Source organism: Vidua chalybeata, chromosome 1, assembly GCF_026979565.1.
Source record: "Vidua chalybeata isolate OUT-0048 chromosome 1, bVidCha1 merged haplotype, whole genome shotgun sequence".
In the NCBI taxonomy this organism is placed as follows: domain Eukaryota; kingdom Metazoa; phylum Chordata; class Aves; order Passeriformes; family Viduidae; genus Vidua; species Vidua chalybeata.
In genome coordinates, this window is record NC_071530.1 from 13,423,791 (window position 1) to 13,447,506 (window position 23,716).

The following is a 23,716-nucleotide window of genomic DNA, read 5'->3' on the forward strand; positions in this document are numbered from 1 at the left end:
TGATACTGTCTCCCACAGCAGATTCCTGGAAAAGCTGCAGCCCACGGCTTGGACAGGAGCACTCTTCGCTGGGTTAGGAACTGGCTGGATGGCCAGGCCCAGAGAGTGCTGGTGAGCGGTGCTGCATCCAGCTGGGGACAGTCACCAATGGTGTCCCTCAGGGGTCTGTACTGGGACCAGTTCTGTTTAATATTTTTATAGACAATATGGATGAGGGCATCAAATCCTTCATTACTAAATTTGCAGACAACACTAAGCTGGGAGCTTGTGTTGATCTATTGGAAGGAAGGAGGGCTCTGCAGAGAGACTTAGATCAGTTGGATGGATGGGCAGAGTCCAACAGCATGAAATTTAAGAAGTCTAAGTGCTGAGTTCTACATTTTGGCCACAAAAATCCCCTACAGTGTTACAAGCTGGGGACAGTGTGGCTGGACAGTGTTCAGGCGGAAAGGGACCTGAGGGTGCTGGTCGACAGCCGGTTGAGTATGAGCCAGCAATGTGCCTTGGTGGCCAAGAGAGCCAATGGCATCCTGGCCTGCATTAGGAATTTTGTGACCAGCAGGAGTAGGGAGGTCATTCTGCCCCTGTACTCGGCGCTGGTAAGACCACATCTTGAGTGCTGTGTCCAGTTCTGGGCCCCTCAGTTTAGGAAGGACGTTGAGATGCTTGAGCGCGTCCAGAGGAGGGCAATGAGGTTGGTGAGGGGCTTGGAACACAAGCCCTATGAGGAACGTTTGAAGGAGTTGGGGTTGTTTAGCCTGGAGAAGAGGAGATTTAGAGGTGACCTTATTGCTCTCTACAACTTCCTGAAGGGAGGCTGTAGACAGGTGGGGGTCGGTCTCTTTCACCAGGCAGGAACTGACAGAACAAGAGGACACAGTCTCTCAAGCTACATCAGGGAAGGTACAGGTTGGATATTAGGAAGAAATTTTTCACCGAAAGAATAATGAAGTACTGGAATTGTCTTCCCAGGGAGGTGGTAGAATCACCATCTCTGGATGTGTTTAAAAAAAGACTGGACATGGCACTTGGTGCTATAGTCTAGTTGAGGTGTTAGGGCATAGGTTGGACTTGATGATCTTAGAGATCTCTTCCAACCTCATTATTCTGTGATTTATTTGCTTCCCCTTGTTGAATCATGGTTCCTTTGTAACCAGGACATAATAGTGCTTTATCCATTTTTACTCGAACTATTTTTACTAAATGGAGATTTCCCTAATTCATGGTGAAGAACATTCAACAGACATCTGATGCCCCTTAAAATAATGGTCTGTATTTTGCTTGAGGGGGATTGCAAACCTCCCCAGGGTGTTTAGATCAAGCCTGTCACTGGGAGGCAGTGTTTCAGAGACATTCGATCTTGAGACTGTAACAAGTAGAAAGTATTTGTTAATAAACTATTTGGAAACTTTGAAATAAAGCTTTGGTCATTATCTCTAATGGTTGGATTCGGATTTCCTTTTTCCCCATTTTTTTATTAGGGAGTCTTTTGCGTGATCTCAGAGAAGTTAATTCAGTTCTGCTTCTCAAAATATACATCCAACAATTCATATTAAGTTTCTTCTACCCACTTTGTGATCTGTGTATCATTTAATGAATTACATAAGAGAGAACCACTTCTTGTAGCTGTTTTTTTCCTGCTGTCATGAAATGCAGTGCTTCCTGTGGGGATTCTGAGGATGGCCTTTGCATGTAACAATAGGCTTGTTGCTGTTCTTTGCTGTAATTTCAGTGGTCAGTACAGCTTTTAAGAGGCAGATTTAAAGACACTGTTGCAAGTGACTTAAATGTCTTTTAGCGTTGAGTTCAGTAATTCAGGGATTAAACAAGGTGGATATCCACAAGTTATATCTGTCAGACATGCAAGAATATGCATGGGAATAATATAACTTAACAATTTTAATAAAATTGCTAATACATGTATATGCTTAAAATCTCTTCTATGCCTTCCTCACAGTAGTTGTTTATGCATGGTTCAATTTATTGCAATGCTTTAAAAAAAATAAATTAGTGTAGATGGGACAGTTGGAACTACTTCTAGGCAGGAAGTTTGTGTAGCATACAACAGTATGTAGAGTTGATAACCAACACTGTAGTCAATTATTGCATATAAAAGTAGCTTTCTTACTTTGTAGTGGAAAAGGTAGGGAAGCAGAGCCACAAATTCTTCTTTCAGATGTTACTTTATCAATGTACTTAACTGGATTTGTAATGGATAATAAAAATCAGACCATCCCTGATGGAACCCATCAGTTCAGTTCATTTGTAATGGATAATAAAGCTGCATAAACCATACAGTGACTGTTCATTATCTGTTAAGAGAGCTAATTCTTTACACCCATCATGAGCTTAAGTTTTCAGAACTGAGAAAACAGTAGTGTTTGAAAGCAATATCCATGATTAACAGTGTTGTGAATACATGAAGGTGGTCTGATGTGCATAATATAATGACTGCTGGTGTGGATATCCTGGTAAACCTCCACAGCTCATGGGATCCTCTGGAATTTTTCCTGATTACAAACCAAAATAAATGACATTAGTAAAATTACTTCTCTCCCATTTCACCCCAGCCTAGGTGGGTATATGGTAATGCTTGTCTTTGATGCTTAATCATAAATACCCTTTTGTAAATCGTATTTTAGTCCTATTTAATGCCTTAGGAGTTAGAGAATATTTTTTACTTGGTTGCAAAGTACATATGAAAAATGGAAATTATTTAGAACTTTTCATGTCTTAAGAGGAAGTCTCTGCTGTTTTGAGTGCTGGTTATTTCCCAGTCTTTGCAAAGGACTGAACACTAGTCTTTTTAGCATGCAAAACACTAATTTTAATTACTTCTATTTTCACCTGAATGGAACTAAAGACATCATTTTCTTCGGTTCAACTCCTTCATTTGAAGCTAAGAACTTGACTGGAAGATGTAAGGTTTTCCTTTGCTGTATGATTAAATATTGTGACATAATGGGCCAGGTGCGTTATTTATTCCACTTGAAATCTACATGTTGAATAGTAGATATTCAGAAAAGAAAACACCGTGCTTCTTCTAGTGGTGCTGGTAAAAAGGATGGTTTTTTATGGAAGGGGCAAGAGTGTGAAGGTAGTCTATGTAATAAAGGCAACAAATACAAAATGGAAATTACTGTAGCTTTTAAACTACTTGCATAGAATATATAATTTGGAATACTTAGATCCTTAGCAAATATTTGGAAATTTCATGACCTTTAAATGCTTTTGAACAGTTTATGAGTAACTCAACTATTTAAATGTATATGAGAGAAAGAAGTGCATTTTTTATTTTAAGATTAATCTCCTTTAATTTTGCCAATCTGATCAGGGGAGTTTACTGGAAAATGTTTTCATCCAATTTTATTTCATTTGGCTATAGAAGAGTTACACCAGAAACCTGCATTCTCATAAATGTTTTCTTTGTCTATTTCAGTGATCGCTGTGGAGAGGACCCAAACCAGAAAGTAATCCATGGGGTTATTAACTCCTTTGTTCATGTTGAACAGTATAAGAAAAAATTCCCCCTAAAGGTAGATACACATTTCTGATTATGTATTTTTAATCTGAAATGTCAATTTAGTATATACATTATTTGTCCTTATAATAAAAAAAAATCTCTTTTCTAGTTTTATCAGGAAATTTTTGAGTGTCCTTTTCTGAATGAAACGGGGGAATATTATAAACAAGAAGCTTCGAACTTATTGCAAGAGTCAAATTGCTCACAGTACATGGAGAAGGTAAGAGATTCTTCAGTGCACATGCAATAATTAAAATAATTTTACTGATGATACATGTTGTCCTCTACAGTTCTCACAGTTATTCTTCGTGTTATGCTTTCATGTAATTTAAGTCATACTTTTTAGTGACATGGTTAATCTGAACATAAACTACAAACCTTGCTATGGATGGACAGTCAGTATCAAAATATTTCTTAATAAATGATGACTCAATGGCAGGAAAAGTGAAAAGAAAAGTCAGAAAAATAAAACATATCAGATTGATTAGTATTACTTCCTCACATCTTTATTTTCTTTCAGTTTAGAGTAGGGTAACAATAAAGTTTTAGCAATATATGGTTAGGAAAGACAAGTTGTTACAAAACATTATTAAAAATTACATACTCTGTGGTGGATTTTCTTTCATTTTGCTTTGTGGTGTATGAAGTTATGTTGTGGTTAAATTACTTGTAATTCTTATACCTAGTTTGAGAAAACAAAGACTAATACAACACTAGGAGTCAGTTCTTGGTCCTGTACTGTCCCCAGTACCAAGATAGAAGAGTTGAGAAGAGGGCTGTGAAATTGCTTTTAAGCTGATGGTTACACACCTGTATTGAAATTCAGGGACATGCTAAGACTTCAACTAAACCAAAAGGAGTTCTGCCTATCATTAGCAGTCTGCTGCTGCACTACTCTCCCTAGACCCCCTTCATATTCACAGGGTGTAAGTGCTTTTATGGCAGTATTCATATGACTTGGCAGTATTCATATAACTTATGATTAAGCCTATTTCCTTCATTGAGTTATAAAAAGAGCTTTTATTAATAGCTCAGATGTACTCCTGTACCTATTGAGCAAATGTTTTAAGGAGATGGACTTGGAATAGTAAAGTGATTCTTGGGAGTTTTCTTTTTGTTAGGTATTGTGGTAAAAGGAATAAGAAGTATGGTAAGAGAAATTGGGGAAGACTAGTCACGAGGTTAAAGGGAACAAGAAATTTCAAGATGAAAACTATGGAATGCTGGTAGACATCTAGTAGTGACTAGTTAGTAGTAGCCTAGTTAGTACTCAGACTAGATTATGTTCATTCAGTAATAGCCTGATTCAGAAGAACAAATTTAATTTTTCATCCTGCACAAGTTCTTTTGTAACTCTTATTACTTATTCTTGTTTCTCACTCTACATACATACACTGTTGTATATTCTGGTACTATATAGGTTGCCAGTGTTTCTTCAGCTTGCAGTTTAAACTCTTCTGTTTAGGTTTTAGGTAGATTAAAAGATGAAGAAATGCGATGTCGGAAGTACTTGAATCCCAGCTCATATGGCAAAGTAACTCATGAATGCCAGCAGAGGATGGTAGCTGATCACTTGCAGTTTCTACATGCAGAATGTCACAATATTATCAGACAAGAGAAAAGAAGTGGTAAGTCTCACTGGTCACAAAAAGACTGAAATGGTTTTTTGTTTTATTCACGTAGCATTGCAATTTCCTATCTTTTTTCAATAACCTACTGTGCATATAGACATTTTCAACTAATGTTACTAATCTAGAAATCCCCATTAAACCCTGAATGACATTTCTCTTTTAGCATGTAACTAATTTTTATTCTTCCAAGTATATAGTCAAAACCTTCTTTTTACTGCTTCTTTTAGCTAATGCTCTTTCCTTGTCTTAGTCATCTTAAAAACACACTGAAGTCCTGTGTTCTGTAGAATTGATCATATTTTATGCTTGTGTTTACCTTTGTAAACCAATGGCTCTGTCTTAAGAGATTTCTTCATCATCACTTAATAGGTCAGGCTTATAAAATATTTTGACATCTTTTCATAGCCACTTTTTATTGTCCTGAATCTTTTGTGACCTCTCATCCCAAATCCTTTTTACAGAAGGAGATGCTCTTGTAGTTATATTCCCTGCCTGACTAAAAAAAAATGCTTCCCGATGACTACATGCCTCTTACCTTTGAAAGAATGCTTATTCTTGCATGAAAGATGGTATCTCTTATGTGAAACAAATTATTTTTCACAGTCAAACTCAAATTGTATTTAATAATGGTCTGATCAGTTTCCAGGCAATTTTTCAAGTTTGATCAGAGTTTAGATCTTTGTTTGATTTGGTTTCTTTTTGGGGGTGCAGAGAGGCAAAGTATAATAAAAATAGCAGTTGCTTGTTTAAGAGCTTTTCTCACCTGAGAAAAAATTCAAGCTACCACTGGAGGCAAATAAAAAGTCAAGAAGCTATCTAAACTGATTTTAGTCAGCTGCTGCTAAGGGATATTAAGGAAGGCCAGGGTTTAAAATAAACTGGCAGACTTTTCTCCACACTAGCCCACCTCTCTTCTTAGAGTCTCTCTTAAAGAAGCTGTATTGGAAAGGTGAGGTAGTCACAATGGCAGGACTCAGTAAACACTGATAATAGGCCTACTCCTTCGTTTTTTCTTTTGTCAGTGATCCAGTGTATGTTAATTTTTTCTTCCAAACCAGTTGGTCTTGTTTTAGTCTTTAAAAAGTTCTGTTGGAAATTATGGTACTATATTAAGTGTTAATTTTTAGTGTTTCTAAGTTTACTCTATAAAAATGTATCTCTGTTACAGACATGGCAAATATGTATACCCTACTTCGTGCTGTGTCAAGTGGTTTACCTCATATGATTCAGGAACTACAAAACCATATCCATGATGAGGGCCTTAGAGCAACCAGCAATCTTTCTCAGGAAAATGTGAGTTTCCTTAGGCAACTGAATTGACTGTTTGATTAACATTCTTGATTAAGTGTTTGCCTTTTCCTCTTAGTTGTTTTTTTTAAATTTTGCCTACATAAAATTGGTTTGGAACGTGATGGATAAGCTGTAACTTCACATCAGCATGGTTAGCTCTGCCACAGTATCTATCCTGAGAGCTGATTGTTGCAATTGCTGTGATCTAACGAGAAACAACTGCAGCTAGATATTTCTCATTGTTGTTTGCTTAATACTGCCAGGCAAGTAGGTCCTTTTGTTCCACATATGCATTTTTTTTTTTCTGAATTTCTCTTAATTCAGTGGCATTTGCTATTTTGGTATATTAGAAGCCATTTTGTAAAGACCTGACATCCTGTCCTGATTTCAGTCTGGTGGTTTTCATAATAGCTTTGTAGTCATTTTGCTTTATATGGTCATGTAATTTCTGAAAATATTCTTATTTATTTTATTAATGTGTGTTAAACTTTTTTTCCTCTTTATGTCTGTTTAAATTACTCAATTCCATTTTTGTTTCTCCAGCATTGCTGTTCAGAGACAAACTACAAGCTTTCATTTGACATTGTATTTGTGCATATGTACAAGCACAGATCTTGCTGTCTAGATCTGTGCTCACTTTAGGATGGTGACTTTAGCTCTCCAGTGTTTCTGTCTATAACAATACATAAACACAAGCTGTTGTACATTCACTCTGTTACTGACTGCACAGGGATGCTTACTATTCTGTGACTCCACTGTGACTTCAGTGTGCATACTGAAAAGGGACTGAAGTCTTTAGTAATATAGTTTGCTTTCCAATTATTTTTAGCCTTATTGAACTTATTCTTTCAAACTAATAGTGTCTACACAGAGAAAAAATACAGACCGATGAGGGTGGTGACAATTCACAGCTTTATGAAGATAATTTCAAAGTGTGAAATACTTGTTGTATAAATTATGTACTTTGAAACATTTTTAATGTGTGGCCTGAGACAGTACTTGGGGAGCTATGCTACAGAGCCAATGCCTTTCACATTGTTGCACTTGTGCCTGCCAGCTTGTCTGTGTAGGGACTCCTCCAGCTCATGTCAGTCATTTCTATGCAGAATATGATGCTGGAATGTAGGGCATGAAATTCAATTGGTAACTGCCCTATGTAGGAAAATGTAAAGGGATCATTCAGATCTTCTGTCTCTGAAGTTACTGTGTAGGAGAAGCAGCAGTTTATTATATCAATTGCTTGATTGCTGTATTTGTGTTAGCATTAATCATTTTTGAAAAGGCTAATAAAGGATTTTAGGGAAAAATTCGATGGCATGAAAGTAGCATAGACTCAAATCTAGGTTGGATAGCAGGACTGTAAATGTAGCCTAGACTTCTTATTTCCAAGACATGCTCTAGCATCATAGTGTGAGAGTACAGCAGAACCCATCCTCTCAAAAATCACTGCAGTATTAACTTTCTCAAAAAAGAGTAATTAGTAAAAAATCTATAACTAATGTAGATATGTTTGTTTTAGATACTACTTTTCTTGCTAACTTGCTTTCTGTTTTATCTACCCTCTTTAGATGCCAACTCAGTTTGTGGAGTCAGTTTTGGAAGTACATAGTAAATTTGTTCAACTGATCAACACTGTTTTGAATGGTGATCAGCACTTTATGAGTGCCCTTGACAAGGTAATTTTTACTTAAGTAATCAAAGCATTGGAAAACAAAATCCAGGACCCTAATTCAGGCTCACCAAAACTCTTCATGGCATCAACACATGGTCAATGATAGTTCATATGTAGTCTTTCTAGTTTAGAAATGCAATGGAGCAAAAGGCAATCCAGTGTAAGGGAAAAGATAAATTAAAGGAGACCATTTTAATACTTGTTTTCTGAAAGAAAGACCTTTCTTTTCGTCATATTTCAAAACACAAAAATGGTGCTGATCCATTCAGTGCAAATATAAATGCAGATAATAAATAGGCAACTGGTGGGGTTTGGGAGGTTTGGTAATTCTTCCATGCATTTGAACTTGAATTTGCTTGCTGAGATAATGTTTATCTCTGAATGCTCTTAGTATTACTTCCACGGAATTTTTACTTAGATTTTTCAAGTTGACTGCAAAGAATATCTGGAAACTTACTTCAATCACTGCCACGATAGGTAGCTTTTTCCAGGAGAGAGCTGCACTTGAATTTAAATAATAAGTATAGGAAAAGAGGCTTGCTGCTGTTTTATTTGAAATGCATAGCCATGCAGGTATTCAAGATAACAGTTCTAATTATAATAAATTTTAATATTAATCATTATCAATTAAAACTAATAAATATATTTTCTTTCTTTAATTTCCTCTCAGAGGATGCACACATACAGTTCATTGCTCTTTTGTGCTGTATGCAGTAGTTGCAATTTGTAATTAATGTCAGAGTCTAAGCTTTGACAATTATCAGTCAAGGTTAACCTGAAAAGGAATAATGGAGAAGGTACCAGTGATGGTACCAATAGTAATTACCCATCTGTATTTGTGACATTGACGAAATAATTATTTAGCATTTTAAAACAAATACTTCAATACCAAATACTTTTCTCTCTCCATTGCAATTAATGTCATGTACCAGAAGGTGGAGTAACATGAGACTGACAACTTCATTTGCTGGCACATAGGCAATGTAATTTTTTTAAAATACATCAGTTCTTCACTTCGTTGATCTTTCTTACAGTAAATATGTAAAAAATTGATTTGCTGTTAATTTTTGATGGTGGATATCAAAATCACTATTGCTGCCTCCAGTATTATTGCAAAAGACTGCTCCAAGCTTTAAAGAGTTTCCTATTTCTTGGCAAGTCATGAATTCTTTTCTCAGAGGAATGCTAGGGACCTATGAGAAATTTTGCAATCTTGAGGTATTGTATAGAAGAGTTCCTTGTCAGTTTGTCTTTATAAAAATAACAATATTTTCCTTCTTCAGAGGAACTATAATTCTTGGGAACTATGGTCATGCAGTATTTTTGATTCACTATTAGTTTACAACAGTAATTTAAATGTGACATGTAGTTTAGAAACTCCATTATTCTGATAATCTTTTTTCCACTTCTAAGCTGCCATTATCTCTTTCCTTTTTCATCATACTCAGGTTTTCTTCAGCCACCATATTGTTTGTATTCTACTACTTCAAATTTCCACTCTCAACAATATATTTTTCTCCTTTTCAGTGTATGAAAAAATCCAACAACCAAAAGCACTTTGATTTCTTACTGTTGTGAACAAATCATATAAGTTTTTCAGCTCAACATACATGCTGTTGTTGTGCTGCTGCTCACATCTACTTTATCTGCACATCTAAGTTTCTTTCCATGCATGCTTTTGGACCATAATATTGCTGTGTACCAAAATCATAATACTTTTGTGAAGTTTCTAATCAGAACTTAATTTATTCTTTGTTTTTCTGTAATTATTTTTCTTCTTCTACTCTTTCTACTTTTACTTAATTCTCAACTTGAAAATGTTTAACAACCAAATTCTCATAGATTTGAGCAGTAATAGAATTTCTCATAGATAGAGCAGTAATTTAACCTTTTTATGAGTTATTTCTTTTTTTATCCCCTTTTGTGTAGTTCAGTTTCATAGGATCTCAGATGGTCTTTGCCCTGAGGATTTTTTTGATTTCTTCAAATTTCATAAAAGAAAAGAGTTTAGGTCACTGACAATTTTTCTCTTTGCTCTATGTTTTATGTAGGCTTTGACATCAGTAGTTAACTATCGGGAGCCCAAGTCAATCTGCAAAGCACCTGAGTTGGTAAGTGATGCACACAGAAAGTAATAAATCTTGTATATAACCATCATATGAATTGCAGTAGGGTCCTTCACATGCATGTCCAGCTCTCACACTGGGTCACACTCAGGTGTGTATTTTAGTAGTAACAGCTTAAGCTGCACGCACCTTTTGTGAGTGTGCAAAATTGCTATGGTTCTAATTTTTGGTATAGATTGTATTTTCTGTGGGTGTAGAATGTATCGTTTGCTCATGAATGCAGCCTTTGTATAGAATGTGAGACAGTAGACTGTGACTTATTTTGTGTTTGAGCTATTGTAGAAATCTGGAAATACTTTGGCATACATTTGTTCTCAATCTTGACAAGTAGTTTTGGGTTTGATTTTTCTTTTTTTAATTTGAGCTGGCCAAATACTGTGACAACTTGTTAAAGAAATCAGCAAAAGGAATGACAGAGAATGAAGTAGAAGACAAGCTTACCAGTTTCATTACTGTTTTCAAATACATTGATGACAAAGATGTATTCCAAAAGGTAACTTTTCCTATTCAGTAATGGTTAAAATGTCACATTTAAAGCCTACTTGAAGAATGTGGTTATGCTTCTTTAAATCCTCATCTCTGTTTTTTTTTTAATGCAGTTCTATGCCAGGATGTTGGCAAAAAGATTAATTCATGGTTTGTCTATGTCTATGGATTCTGAAGAGGCAATGATAAATAAACTAAAGGTAAGGAAATATTCTTCTAACACAGAATGAACAAAAGTAGGAGTATTGAGAGGGAAAAGTAGTAGTGTTGAGAGGGAGCAGCAGAGGGTGCCAGAGGTAACTTAGCAATTGGTAAATCTGTTTCCAATAGCTGAAAGGAAAACCTAGTGTTTTGGTAGTCTATGAAAGATAAAAGATTGAATATCTCCTAAGCATTTGAGATTTTTATGAGGTTTTGGATAATTTTATTAACTGTGTTCAAGTCATTCATGTTAACATTAAAAAAGTACCAAAGTCTTTCATAAACATGTCTATCTTTTGACTTTATAAAACAGTATTTTTCAAAGAGATTAGTGTATATAAGGTAAAACTAAGATAAATATAATTTTATTTTAAGTGGGTTTTTTTTATTGTAACTAGTGTTTTCTGTAAATATAACAACACTTCTGCTGACTAGATTTTCATATTGTATTAGTGAGGGAACATCATTTATATGACGAGTGCTGTTTCCACTTTGAAACCTGTTACAATATTTCTTCACAGCAAGCCTGTGGTTATGAATTTACCAGCAAGCTCCATCGAATGTATACGGACATGAGTGTTAGTGCTGATCTCAACAATAAATTCAACAACTTTATCAAAAACCAGGACACAATCATTGATTTGGGAATTAGTTTTCAGATATATGTTCTACAGGTACTAATGTATGTTTATTGCTGCTGAGTTATTTGTACTTATTTTATATGTTCTGATAACAAATATACCATTTTTCTAATTATAAATACTACTTTATATGGAAATTGATGGTCTGTGATCATTGTGGAGTTACTTACTTTCCTAGTGTTTCTTTGTAAAATCAACCCACTAGGTCCCTAAACAATACTGAGGTCCCTAAACAGTAGTGATATAAAATTTCAGTCTCAATTGATACCTTGGTGGGGTGTGTAGAAGGTGCAGTAAAAAGTGGTCAGTAAAACTTCCTGAGTGAATTGATTGTATTATGACATAATGTACACTATACATCCACTTAAGAGTGTTATTTTTTTTTTCTTAATATATATGATGTATGAAAATGTTAATGCTCTTATTTTTCCCAATACTTTTAGGCTGGTGCATGGCCTCTAACTCAGGCTCCTTCTTCTACATTTGCAATTCCTCAGGAACTGGAAAAAAGTGTACAGATGGTAGGTTAGTAGGAGGCTTCCTGTAAACATGTGGAAAATGTAAAATAACTCCAAAAGGAAAACCATCAATCTAGCAGAGAAAACCTTAAGCTGCTTCATTTTGATTGTAAATTCTGGCTATGATGTTTCCAGTCCATATGCAATATGGAAGGATCACCCAAATACCTTACTAAATTTATGTATGTATTTGTGTAGCTTTTTCACATCTCTCTTCTACACTTTGTGATTGCTGAGAGAGATGCTAATAAATGCAATCAAATTAACTAGGTTAGTTCTTTGCTTCAAAACCAACTCTTAATAGTTAGCTAAAAGAATATTCTGTTTCTAATATTAAATCTAAACAGTCTTAATAGCAGATTAAGATGCAAATACAGGTTTCTTGTTTCCTGTTTCAGAGAAACTGTTCAAAGTCAAGCTTCGTGCAAACTTCTCTAAAACTCATTTTATGATTTCTCAAAGCAGTAAAGGTTTTGCTTTAGCCAAATATTTTCTTCTTATGTGATTGTTTCTGCTTTGTAAAGGTATTTTGTTGCTTTTGATTATATTACTGTATTCTAAATGTTACCTGTACAATGTTTGTTGAAAAACAAAATATTTGTGTTGACCTTTGCTAAGTTATAGTTGATGGTGAAGTACCATTTAGGCAATACAAATTTTGTATTATTGGACATGAGAGATTTTTATAGCAGATTTTATGCCTTAAATTGTTATTTGATGTAAGGTATAATGGCAAATGTCTTTTTTCTGTGGTGAAGGATCTTTTTCTTGTATTACTGCTGAATATTTGGACTACTTATTCAGCTTTAATTTCCATTTAAGTGGCACTTGGTTTTAGCAATATAATAGTTTCTGACCTAGACTACAGGATCAAGTCTGATGAGATTTTGCTGTCTTTGTGGGTTAAAATAGGAGTATTGTTGATTGTGCCTCAGTTGGAAAAATGGTACAGAATTGTGTATCAGAAGCAGCTCAGAGTCTGTGTTGCTTGCCTAATTTCACCATTTTGCCATTTTAAAGGAGCAAATTCATGTGTCACCTAGGTAGAGAGCAGTGCTTTAAATTAGAATTCCCTAAAGAAACAGAACATTACCATGAGGGGGGAGTCTTTGAAAATTGTCTGACAATGTCTTTATTTACTGTCCAATTTGATCATTTGACCCATGGAGAGAGTTCTCTTAGGATTCTGGAAAGGATTTAGAAAGAAAAGTATTGCAATTGCACTCCCAAGTTTGTGAGTACTTGTGTAACTGGGCAACCTCTTCAGCAGCTTTTTCTGAGACTGATGAAGCTTCCTGTAAATATGTATTTATCTGAGTGGTGTACAAATACTATTTTTCATACTGTGCAAGCTTGTGGGTGGAGAAACACCTAATTCCTAAAGAGTTTTTATGTTCTCCTTCAACATTAATCAGAGTTTCCAGACCAAATCAGAATAAGCCAAATTGGTGTGTGTGGCATTGTGGGGTTTAGGGAGTTTGATCTCATTTTAGGGAAAGGTTCTTTGAATCTGAAGTTATTCTCATTACCAGAGATAGACCTTAAATTAAGATTCAGTCATCACTCATCTTCTAAAGGAAAATGCTGTTGTGAATGGATCTGCAACATTTCCATCCAGTGTCATGGACATAAAGCCAGTATTTCTTCATTAGGGTGGTAGGGTGATGATAAACTATTGTGAGTAGTTATATGTGTGACTAACTGATGTTCATTTTGTTTTGCAGTTTGAATTATTTTACAGTCAGCATTTTAGTGGAAGGAAGCTTACTTGGTTACATTATCTTTGTACAGGTAAAAATAAGTGCTTTGCTCAACTTATGATCTAACAGTTACTTGCTAAAAGTTCTTTTCAAATGACAAAAACATGGGGAACATTATTTTGCATATAAAGTCAATGGATATATTTTGTGTTATAAATTAATATTTAGTACTTAGAATTTCCAAAATCTATGTCTTGTAAACTTGTGATTTATTAAATCCAAGTAAAACTAGAGTTGTATGTTCTTAACTGCAGAAAAGCACTGCAGAACTGTTGAGTTAATAATAGTTTCCCTGGAATTGTTTCTGTAGTATAGATGTTCCTTACATAAATACAAAATACTTTGTTTAAGAATGTGTATTATACTATTTTACTCAGGTATGTATCTACATAAATACATACTTTTAAGTATCTAGTATTTATTATTATTATTATTAAGTATTTATTTTAGTAAATGCCAGTCAATCATGTTTTATTTTAAGTGCTTTCAGTCTCAGGCTTTAACAACTGAGCACTTCAACAGATCACATGGAGATGAAAACCATAACCCACAACAATGTAATATAATGAAAATCTAGTTCTGGTAGCAGAAGGTTGCTGTTAACTCACACTCAGCTTCACACAAAAAATCTAAATCTGCTTTCAGGTAGATTTCTTCAGTGCTTTTTGCTTTTCATGGGAATTTAAAAAATGTAAGAATATGAAAAAATTTTGATGGACAAGTATTTTACTTTGTTTTTAAATATTCCCTTTAATCAGCTTCCTCATTAATCAATATTCTGAGATGCTGTATAAGGTGTTAATTGAAGTTTATGCATTGCAATGTGTTGAGGCTACTTGGAATTTCTTTGTTTTTATTACTATTATTATATTTGTTATTACTATATATTGCACTATTTGTCTAGTATTCATAGTTAATCAGGGCGATTGTTGTAGGCCACACTGTATATGTGTAAATTCACAGCATCAGTTGTCATTGTTCCATTTCAAGTGTTAAATACAGACTTGAATTGCATGTCTGGAAATGTATGAGGAGCTCTGGTAGTTAGGCTTCAGATGAGTTTTCAGCACCTTTCATCAGTTTAAAAAATACTACTTGTGTCATTACAGGTGAAGTAAAAATGAATTATTTGTGCAAACCTTATGTAGCCATGGTCACAACATACCAAATGGCAGTGTTGCTTGCCTTCAACAACAGTGAGACTGTCAGTTACAAGGAGCTTCAGGACAGTACACAAATGAATGAGAAGGAGCTGACAAAAACCATCAAATCTTTGCTTGATGTCAAAATGATCAACCATGACTCAGACAAGGTATGCCATAATGATATAAAAACGTTTCATGTTTTCAGTCTTGTCATTCTGATATTTGTTGAGGACTTTTTTAAAATATCCATTGTTTACTTTTATTTTTCTAAGCTTTATTTTTGACCCTTGTAAAAAATTGTAAATCTCTACTTATAAGGAAAGAGACAGGAGGAAGTAGAGTGCCTGTCCTATAGGCTTTCTGTGCCTATAGCAACATGAAAAGGTAAAAATGCAGGGACTCTTTATTGTTTCTGTTGCCTTGCTTTCAAAGTTGTACTGAATCATGGGAAGGAACCCAAGTATTAAACCAGAGTTCTACAGTGATCCTAAAAAAATATTTATGGGATTAAGAGACTGAAAGAAAGAGCAACCATGTTCTTCCTTGCTGACAGATTACAGGAGCAAGAAGGAGAAGCAGGGAGGACTTCTTTGAGAGGATTTTTGCTGCAATTTGCCAGACTTGTCATTCCATGAGTTTCTTGGAATTCCAGTAATATCTGAGCTTTGTTTTTCATTAAGGCAGTGGTTGATACTTCTTTTTCCTACTCTCTCATCCTTCTGTATAGCCTTTGTGAAATCGTTTTTCCAGTACAGCAAAGGGCACAGACTTTACTCAGTTAAGTAAGAAATACTGCAGAAGAGCCCGTGCATCCCATACAGACACAGCATGTGCTTCCAGCTCACCCAGGAAGCCCACTATGCAGACAGTATCAGACAGAAGAAACTGAGATAAGCTGTTCAATTTGCTTACAAGAAGAAATCCAAAGCTGCTCTGACAGCAGCTTTTGTTTTTAACCAGGGAAATTTTAGAAAATGGAAAGTGAGATCACAAGGAAGATCTGGTGCTTGGCTGAAGCATAGGACATGCTTCCGATATCTAGAAAAGAGCTCAGGTTGGAACAATTGCTGGGAAGATGACTGTTTTATCTGGGTCAGATAAAACACTGGGAGCTATTACAGGAAACAATGAGACCTTTAATAATCTTAGAACATTGCCTGTTATTTAAAGGATTTACATTTATGTCCATTGTATAAGGTTCACCCAGTTTCTTAAAGCTTATGTCATAGAAGAAGGAATAATACATCTTTCCACCCCTTTTACGTTTTAATGTTTACCACTGCATTTTCCAGTTCTATACCTTCCAGACTACTGTATTTAAGAAATATTACTATTTCTGTTTTCTTTGCACTCCATCCAGCAATGTGATAGCAGATCTGTAGACAGTCTATCAGCTTACTTATTAAATAAACAAGAGAGCTTTAGTGGTTTAAGCAGTGGAATTCAATACATAAACTTCTCTTTACCTGTATCTGAGCCAAACAGAAAAGTACAGTGTAGTAAATGTCGTAGTTTGCTTTTGCTTGTTTGTTCATTTTTTGAACGAGTGTGGGGGAAAGAGCATGAGAAGCTTCATTTCAAAATCTTGGTTCATTAGAATCATACTTTTTAAGTTCATGCTCACTACACAATTTATTTTGGTTTATGTTCAACCATGTCAGCAGAATAATGCAAAAAGTTAATGCTAGCCTATTTTCTGTTAGCTTATTATTTTCAGAGCTCTTGGTCTTTCCCTTTTCATGTTGTATTTTCTATACTATGCCTGGTATCCTGGTTTTTATATCTATTGTAACAAAGACTATTTGTTGCAAGATATAAAATTGGAATTAATATTGGTTTGAGTGCATATTTAGATAAATATTTTCTGTTTTTACTAAAATGCTTGTGTTTTAGACAGTTTGGCAAGATTCCAATGTCTCAGAATCCCAGTAACTTTATTCTGCTGGAAATTGGTAATACTTGTACAGACTCATGCCTGGAAACTGCAGAGATCTGTCCAGTCATGCTGTGTTGAATGTAAAGGTGTTTTTACTGTAGGGAAAAAAATTGAAATAATAATAAGAATAATTTTATACACACACACACACACACACATATATATATATATATATACACACATATATATGTGGAAAAGAATTGAGATTCTGACAGGAAAGAATTCAAAATCTGCAGATAGATGTGCATTGTAGAAGTTGCAGTCTGTCAGCTATTTCTACTATAACATAACAAAATGTTTAGATGCTTTTCCTTAAATTTTGGAAGACAACATTTGTAAAAATTACGAAAGCAGCAGCTCCCCTTTGAGGTCCTGTCATAGATAAATGCAAATCCTACTTTCTTTGCAGGGAGAAAATGACTTTAAATGTAGAGTGTTTGCAACTAAGATACGGTATCAAAGTATTAAAAGAGAAATTGCTTGCTAACGAAATTCTTGTATGGCAGAGTTCTTCAGTAGTGTTTTCTGAAATAGATTTGCTTCCTAGGTCGGTTAAACTAGCTTTAAAACTGACCCGGTTCAAGTGGCATTTTAGAATTTCCACCTACAAATCTGAATTTTTTTCTGTGTATGCAAGACTTTTCAAAGTAAATGTGACTTTTCAAAGTAAATTCTTACTATTTTCTGGTTCCATTCCTGATTTTTAAAAACTATTCTCTATTTCAGGAAGATATAGAGACAGAGTCTACGTTTTCATTAAATATGAACTTCAGCAGTAAACGAACAAAGTTTAAAATTACCACATCAATGCAGAAAGACACGCCACAGGCAAGTATTCTTTGGTGTTTTTAGCCTGAATAGCTTAGAAAGCTTATTTTTCTAAAATGGAATTTACTGTGTTAGTTTGGTGTAAGCAGATTTCAGATTCCATAAGATTTACAAAAGAAATTTTGTAGGTTTAAAGCTTAAGCAATGCAATTTTTTGTGCTTAAAATATAGGCAAGGGAAGATGAAATAGGGAACAAGAAGTAGAAGAAAAAGAGAAACAAAATGGTAATACCAAATGGTACTGATGTTTAGTCTATGTTGTGAGACTTTTTTGTTGCTGGTGTTTATAAAAGCAACTTACTGCAAGAACAGCAGAACCAATCAACTATTTTCCTGTGGTTTTGTGTCCTTTGGCAACTAAAATCAAGGTGTTGTTAATCCATGTTCTCAGTGTATCTCCTAAGACACAGGATTTTGTACAAGATAGGTATGTGCTCCAAATGCAATACAGTATAGTCAATTCTGCTTGCTTTTCTCCCTAGCAAAACTGTTGTTTTAGATGCCTCTCTCCTACCTTCCGACTGACTTTCGTGAAACCTCATAGCCTTGATTTATGGACATACTTTTACTGGAATTAAACTACACCTGCATTTTTGTATTGGTTCACCACTTTTAGTAAAGTAAAAAGTAGAGATTCAATATACTTTCATGTAGTCTTTATTGGTCTTATTGTATTTTGAGCATTACTGTTCTTCCTGTATGGCAGGAGATGGAGCAGACCCGAAGCGCTGTAGATGAAGACAGGAAAATGTATCTTCAAGCTGCTATAGTCCGTATCATGAAGGCACGTAAAGTGCTGCGACATAATGCTCTTATTCAGGAGGTAAGAGAAAGTCCTTGAGCTTGATTTCATTAAAGTCTTCAGGATAGTAGGGTAGAACATCTGTGGAAACCCAGGGCACTGGGAATATTTCTCTGTCTGCTTTGGGGTGTCCTGACCCCCAGGGGAGCACTGACTTTGACCCTCATTCATGGAGAAAACTTCTAAAGCCTCAAGGTAAACTAGAAACCACAAAAGTGTGAAATAGATTGTAGAGATTGTAGATAGTAGTATAGTATGTCAAATGGGTGAGAAATTTAGGTTTTAGGATTTTTAGTATGTTATAGATGGGTTCAAGATGGAGGATATAGGGTGTTGTCTCAAGTTCCTTTCTTCTTTCTTCTTCTTCCTCTTTCTTCTTAGGTTTAGGTGGTGTCTTGTGATTGGGTAGAAAAATCTGCATTGCGGGTCTTTAGGGGTCACTTATTGGGTTAGAAAGGAAAATAATTTAGGTATCACTTCTTAATTGGGTAGCTTAGTTTTTGATTAGACTTGAAAGGCCTTGTAACAAGAGGTTGTTAGCCATTTTTGTGCTGTTTTTCCTGCACTCAGAGTCTGGTGCAAACAGCGTGCTGAAGTTTTGATAACAATAAACAGAAGCTGAAGACTGAAAACGTCCAATGCATCTCTCGTTCCTGACACAGAACTGCTCCAGGAAAGTCTCCCCTGCCAGGGGAGCCCCAAGGGAGTTGCCCAACTTGGGGCCAGCAAACTCACAAACATCAGACTACAAAACTCCACCATGTGGAAACCAGTACTCCAGCGAAATTAGTGAGAATTTCCCTGGAGTCTGTTTTGAACTGCAGTACTGGAGCACTGGCTGGGATCCCTCAATCTCATAAATGTGTCTTAGCACCAAAGCATTAAGTTCTTGCTCTTTCCTGTTAGCTGGTTCTATGCCAAGAGATGTTGTATCTTATAAAAATCATTGCCAGAGCTATGGGTTCAGTTGAAAACCTGAATAGGGATATCCTAGTATACAATTTCCACAGAAGCACTTAGCCAATTCTGTGCTGTAATCATTATTTTATTATAACTCATGGTTTAAATTTTAAAAGTTGTCTGAGCATGGAGACATGCACTTTTTAATCTCCCTTTTCCACAAAGCAGTACAGTTCTCTAGATTTTTTAGGTTCCAGATTAATGACCTGTGAACTGTCACAGGCTCTCTTGGAAGGAAGTGCTATTTCTTTAGTTTTTCTCCCACTTTCCCATCTGCTGGTTGCCTGCCTAATTGTATTTCCCATTCCAGCCTAACATTTGCTTCTTCCAACCAGTTGCCAGTTTTACTTTTCTCAACGTTCCAAAGCTCGCTCTTCAGTTCAATTCATTCTTGCATCTCTGAGTCTTGCTGGATGGCCTCAGGGAAGACTGGTGGGAGGGGGAATTGAGATTCCTGTTTTATTCAGCCATTTTGAGTGTAGAGAGACATTGAGTAATTTATGGTGATGGAGGAAACAGTTTACCACACCCACTCCTTAATTTTTATTTCTTAAAAATAACCGAGCAGCAACAGGGAGTTTGTAAGCAGAAGATGCAGTGTGAGACCTCTTAAAGGTTTTGGGTATTGAAGAAGTGTTAATACACAGATAGTCTGAAAGCAAGCTTAATTTGAGAAATCTGATTTTGAATATCTAAAAGATGAGGCAGCATAGGTCCTGGTTTTTTTCAGAATCTTTGTTTTTTTGGTGTCCCATTATTTGAATAATCCATGCAATTATTATGAAATCATGTAAGAATTTGCAATTAAAACTAGAAAATGATAGGCAAGGCCTTTTGTGTTTGAGAATACTTTCTTCTGCCCACTGTTAAATTATTAGAAAAATTTCTTGAAATGTATTTTGCCTGACACCAGTTTATAAGAATGAAATAGATTGCAAATTTTTATGTTTTGGAAACAAATCCTTTCTGGTTGCTTTTTCCTTTGTGTAATGGAAGGGCCACTTATATGCCCCTGCTGTGTTTTACTCTTGCAGGGCTCTTGCAGAGTAGTAACAGTAGGACCTTTTTCTTCAGCTTTGCAAAAAATGGTGGATATTTTCATGATTACTCAGTTAAAAACTAAGTAGAGAGTGTAGTTCTGATATTGTTACTAATTCTGGTGCTATTTTTATTTTTATGATGCTGTTTATATTCTTATATATAATGTATCAATTAAAATGTGCTGTTTGACTTCTTGAGTAAGAAGGAATATTTTTGAAAGGAGTCTCTTTACTATGAACAGTTAATATTTTCTCACCTTTTTAGTATTTTTTCTTAGCTATAAGGGCAGGATTATATTGTTAGAGAAATACACATTTGAGAGACTCCTAACCCTAATGTAGTTAGCTCTGATTCTAACACTACAGCACCACACATTTCATTTAGATTAAGGTGTCCAAGAAAATACTCCAGGCCCTTGGTAGACCTGTATATGTCAGCATGTGGTCTTTGTGGAATTGTTAATTGTGTTAGATATGTCCTGATAGTTTCAATTCTAGCTCAGTGTTGCAGTCCCCTGCAGGGCAAGGTAGCTTTTCCTATAAAATGAGTAAGACTGGAAGAATAGTGGAGGGGAGACATCAGAGCAGTCATTCCCAGAAAATTTTTATTCTGGCCATCAGATATTTCTGTCTATCCTTCTTACTTGTACTATCTTTGATTTAAAAAAGCAACAACAACAAGAAAACTCATGCCAATACAAAATTCTCTCTTTTGTTTTCTCTGTCTTAAGTAAATACATGAAGTGTGGTGATGACAATCAGCTTCAGTGGAGGGCTAAGTTGGGTGAAATCTGAGCAGATCTATCAGCTTGTTAGCACCCAGTTTCTCCTCACTTGTGCTGCTGTGGAACATACCAGACCCATGGCTGTTAGCCCAGCAAAACTCACTCTTTTGAGGTTTTTGTTTGCTTTGCTGGGTGAGTTCCACCTGGAGAGTTCTGTTGGCTCACAGAGGGCCCCAGCAAACTCTGGAGCTGGGACAAAGCCAGCCATGAGAAGTTGTAAAGAAAACTGAAAATTCAGCTGAAATAAAAATAATTTTCTTTACAGAACAAATAAGAAACTACAGGCAAAATATATTGTGACACTTTAGTAGTATCTTTTGTTTGAAAAATTTTCCTACTTACAGATTTGTACATGCTGTTGATGCACACAGTTTCTTCCCCTTCTTTACAAGAGAATGGGCAAAACTGAGAGCTTCTAAGAGACATCTAAAGTTTTGCCTGGAGTGGCAATTTCTTCCACAATGCAAATATAAATTTGTTTTTACAATAAATAGCTCCTTACTGCATGTATTAAAAAGTTCCAGCATAGCCAGATGGAACTCACTAAATTGTAGGTCTGTCTTCAGTGACTAAAGAAGGAGAAGTTCATCCTGATTTTCTCCAATTGTATAGAAAAGGAGGTTAGTGGTAGGGGAACTCTGCTGTGATAGCAGTGAAGAAATGTGTTAATATTAGATTAATTTTTAACATGGATATTTGTCTTCATTTGTACTGTGACAAATGAAACAAGTGAGAGGAATGAGGAGTTCTGGGGAACATGTGGCCAAAGTAACCAGTGAGCTGACCAGTCAGTTTCAGTGTCCTGACACTTATACATAGAGATACTTTCTTGTTTGTTATAAATTAACTATTCCAGGGTTATTTAATCCCATCTTTAAAAAAAAAAATATACTGAATTTGCCTTAAGGCCTTTAGCAAATAGTTAGATGACATTTGTAACTGTGAAAAATAAAAATAACACAAAAACTGTGTCTTTCTTTTGCAGGTAATTAGCCAATCAAGAGCTAGGTTTAACCCAAGTATCAGCATGATTAAGAAGTGTATTGAAGTCCTGATAGACAAACAGTACATAGAGCGAAGCCAGGCCTCTGCAGACGAATACAGTTATGTAGCATGATGTTGCTATCCTGCAGGTATGATTGTAAGGAGATCATTGCTGTCACTGTTTGGTGTGTTCCTGTGGGAAGAGGCAGGCCTGTGCCTCCATAATTGGTCACTTGGCAGCCCCTGTTTTTCTGCTGTTTACAACATCACCAGTGCCATGTCATGAGCGTCAATGAAAATGCCTATAGATATTTCAAGCTCATGTCATTATGACATTTCTTAAAACTTTACTAAAAGAATGAGTGAAGTATTGCTGAAATGTGGAGAATTGGTTGGGTACCATGCTTTTTTTTTTCCCCCCTCCCCTTTCACGTTTGCAGTTGATGTTTTTTAATGTATCTTAAGACAAAGTAAAAAAAAAAATCACACAAAAAACCTAAATATTGTAATATGACAGATAACCTAATAATTGTATCTACATTAAAATGTAAAAAAAAATGACGAACATGATACTGCTGCTTGTCAAATAAAAAAATAAAGTTATATAATGTGTCTCGAATGATTGTAGAGCTGGATATAGTATTAATGTCTGTAAATACTATTCAGGCCTGAAGAGTAGAAATAATGTTATGTGTTTGGGTTTTGGATAACCTCAGAAGTAGGTCTGACATAACAACAAATTTATATAAAACTGAATACCAGGTTTGTCATGTTTGATGTGATTATAAAAAATATTTATGGTTAAGTGCACATCTTGTTTTCTTGAGATTAGGCTAATTTACATTCTCAGTGCCTGAAGGCCTCTGCTGTGTCTGTTAATCCTACACTGTAGGAATATGATACAAGAGAAAATAAACTGATGTTTGAGGGGATTTAAATGGTGTAGTTCACAAACACTTAGGAATAGTTATGAACATCAAAGATAGAGTTCAGTGGCTTGTGAAACCACCTTCTTAATGGGAAAGCATATAGCAGCAGGCTGGTAACTGAAAAATGTTTTTTCTCTAATGTATTGGGTAGAAACAGTACATGGATGGGTGTCTATGTTTGTTTCCACATAAACTCATACTGCTTGTTTCTTGTTTTCCCTCCTGACTCCTATGGTTGTTTTCATCATGTTTTGTTTTCCTCTGCCCCAATTAGATTTCCAGCTGTTAGGGTGAGACAAGAAATCCACAGGCTATTTCATGTTCTGTGTTGTTCATCAGGGTTGGCATGGTGACTGTTCACTCTTAAACAAGCAAACTATAATTTTAAAAGGTACCAACTCTACCACTGGAAGTGAATGGAATTTAAGAGCATTGAGAGTTTGAACACACTGAATGCCT

The 23,716-nt window shown here is 35.4% G+C and overlaps 1 protein-coding gene across 3 annotated transcripts in view; it reads left to right on the forward strand.

The window, feature by feature from the left end:
* CUL2 (cullin 2) overlaps positions 1 to 22,936 on the forward strand; it is a 41,677-nt gene extending 18,741 nt beyond the window's left edge. For all 3 annotated transcript variants that reach the window (XM_053942073.1, XM_053942066.1, XM_053942056.1), the window contains exons 7-21: positions 3,440 to 3,536; positions 3,633 to 3,743; positions 4,989 to 5,151; positions 6,323 to 6,447; positions 8,013 to 8,120; positions 10,168 to 10,227; positions 10,607 to 10,735; positions 10,842 to 10,928; positions 11,451 to 11,603; positions 12,014 to 12,091; positions 13,813 to 13,879; positions 14,958 to 15,160; positions 17,656 to 17,757; positions 18,464 to 18,580; positions 22,330 to 22,936. In XM_053942073.1, the coding sequence (XP_053798048.1) occupies positions 3,440 to 3,536; positions 3,633 to 3,743; positions 4,989 to 5,151; positions 6,323 to 6,447; positions 8,013 to 8,120; positions 10,168 to 10,227; positions 10,607 to 10,735; positions 10,842 to 10,928; positions 11,451 to 11,603; positions 12,014 to 12,091; positions 13,813 to 13,879; positions 14,958 to 15,160; positions 17,656 to 17,757; positions 18,464 to 18,580; positions 22,330 to 22,461 (1,732 nt within the window). In that variant the 3' untranslated portion in view covers positions 22,462 to 22,936. The remainder of the gene's footprint in view (positions 1 to 3,439; positions 3,537 to 3,632; positions 3,744 to 4,988; positions 5,152 to 6,322; positions 6,448 to 8,012; positions 8,121 to 10,167; positions 10,228 to 10,606; positions 10,736 to 10,841; positions 10,929 to 11,450; positions 11,604 to 12,013; positions 12,092 to 13,812; positions 13,880 to 14,957; positions 15,161 to 17,655; positions 17,758 to 18,463; positions 18,581 to 22,329) is intronic.
* Positions 22,937 to 23,716: the final 780 nt, after the last annotated feature.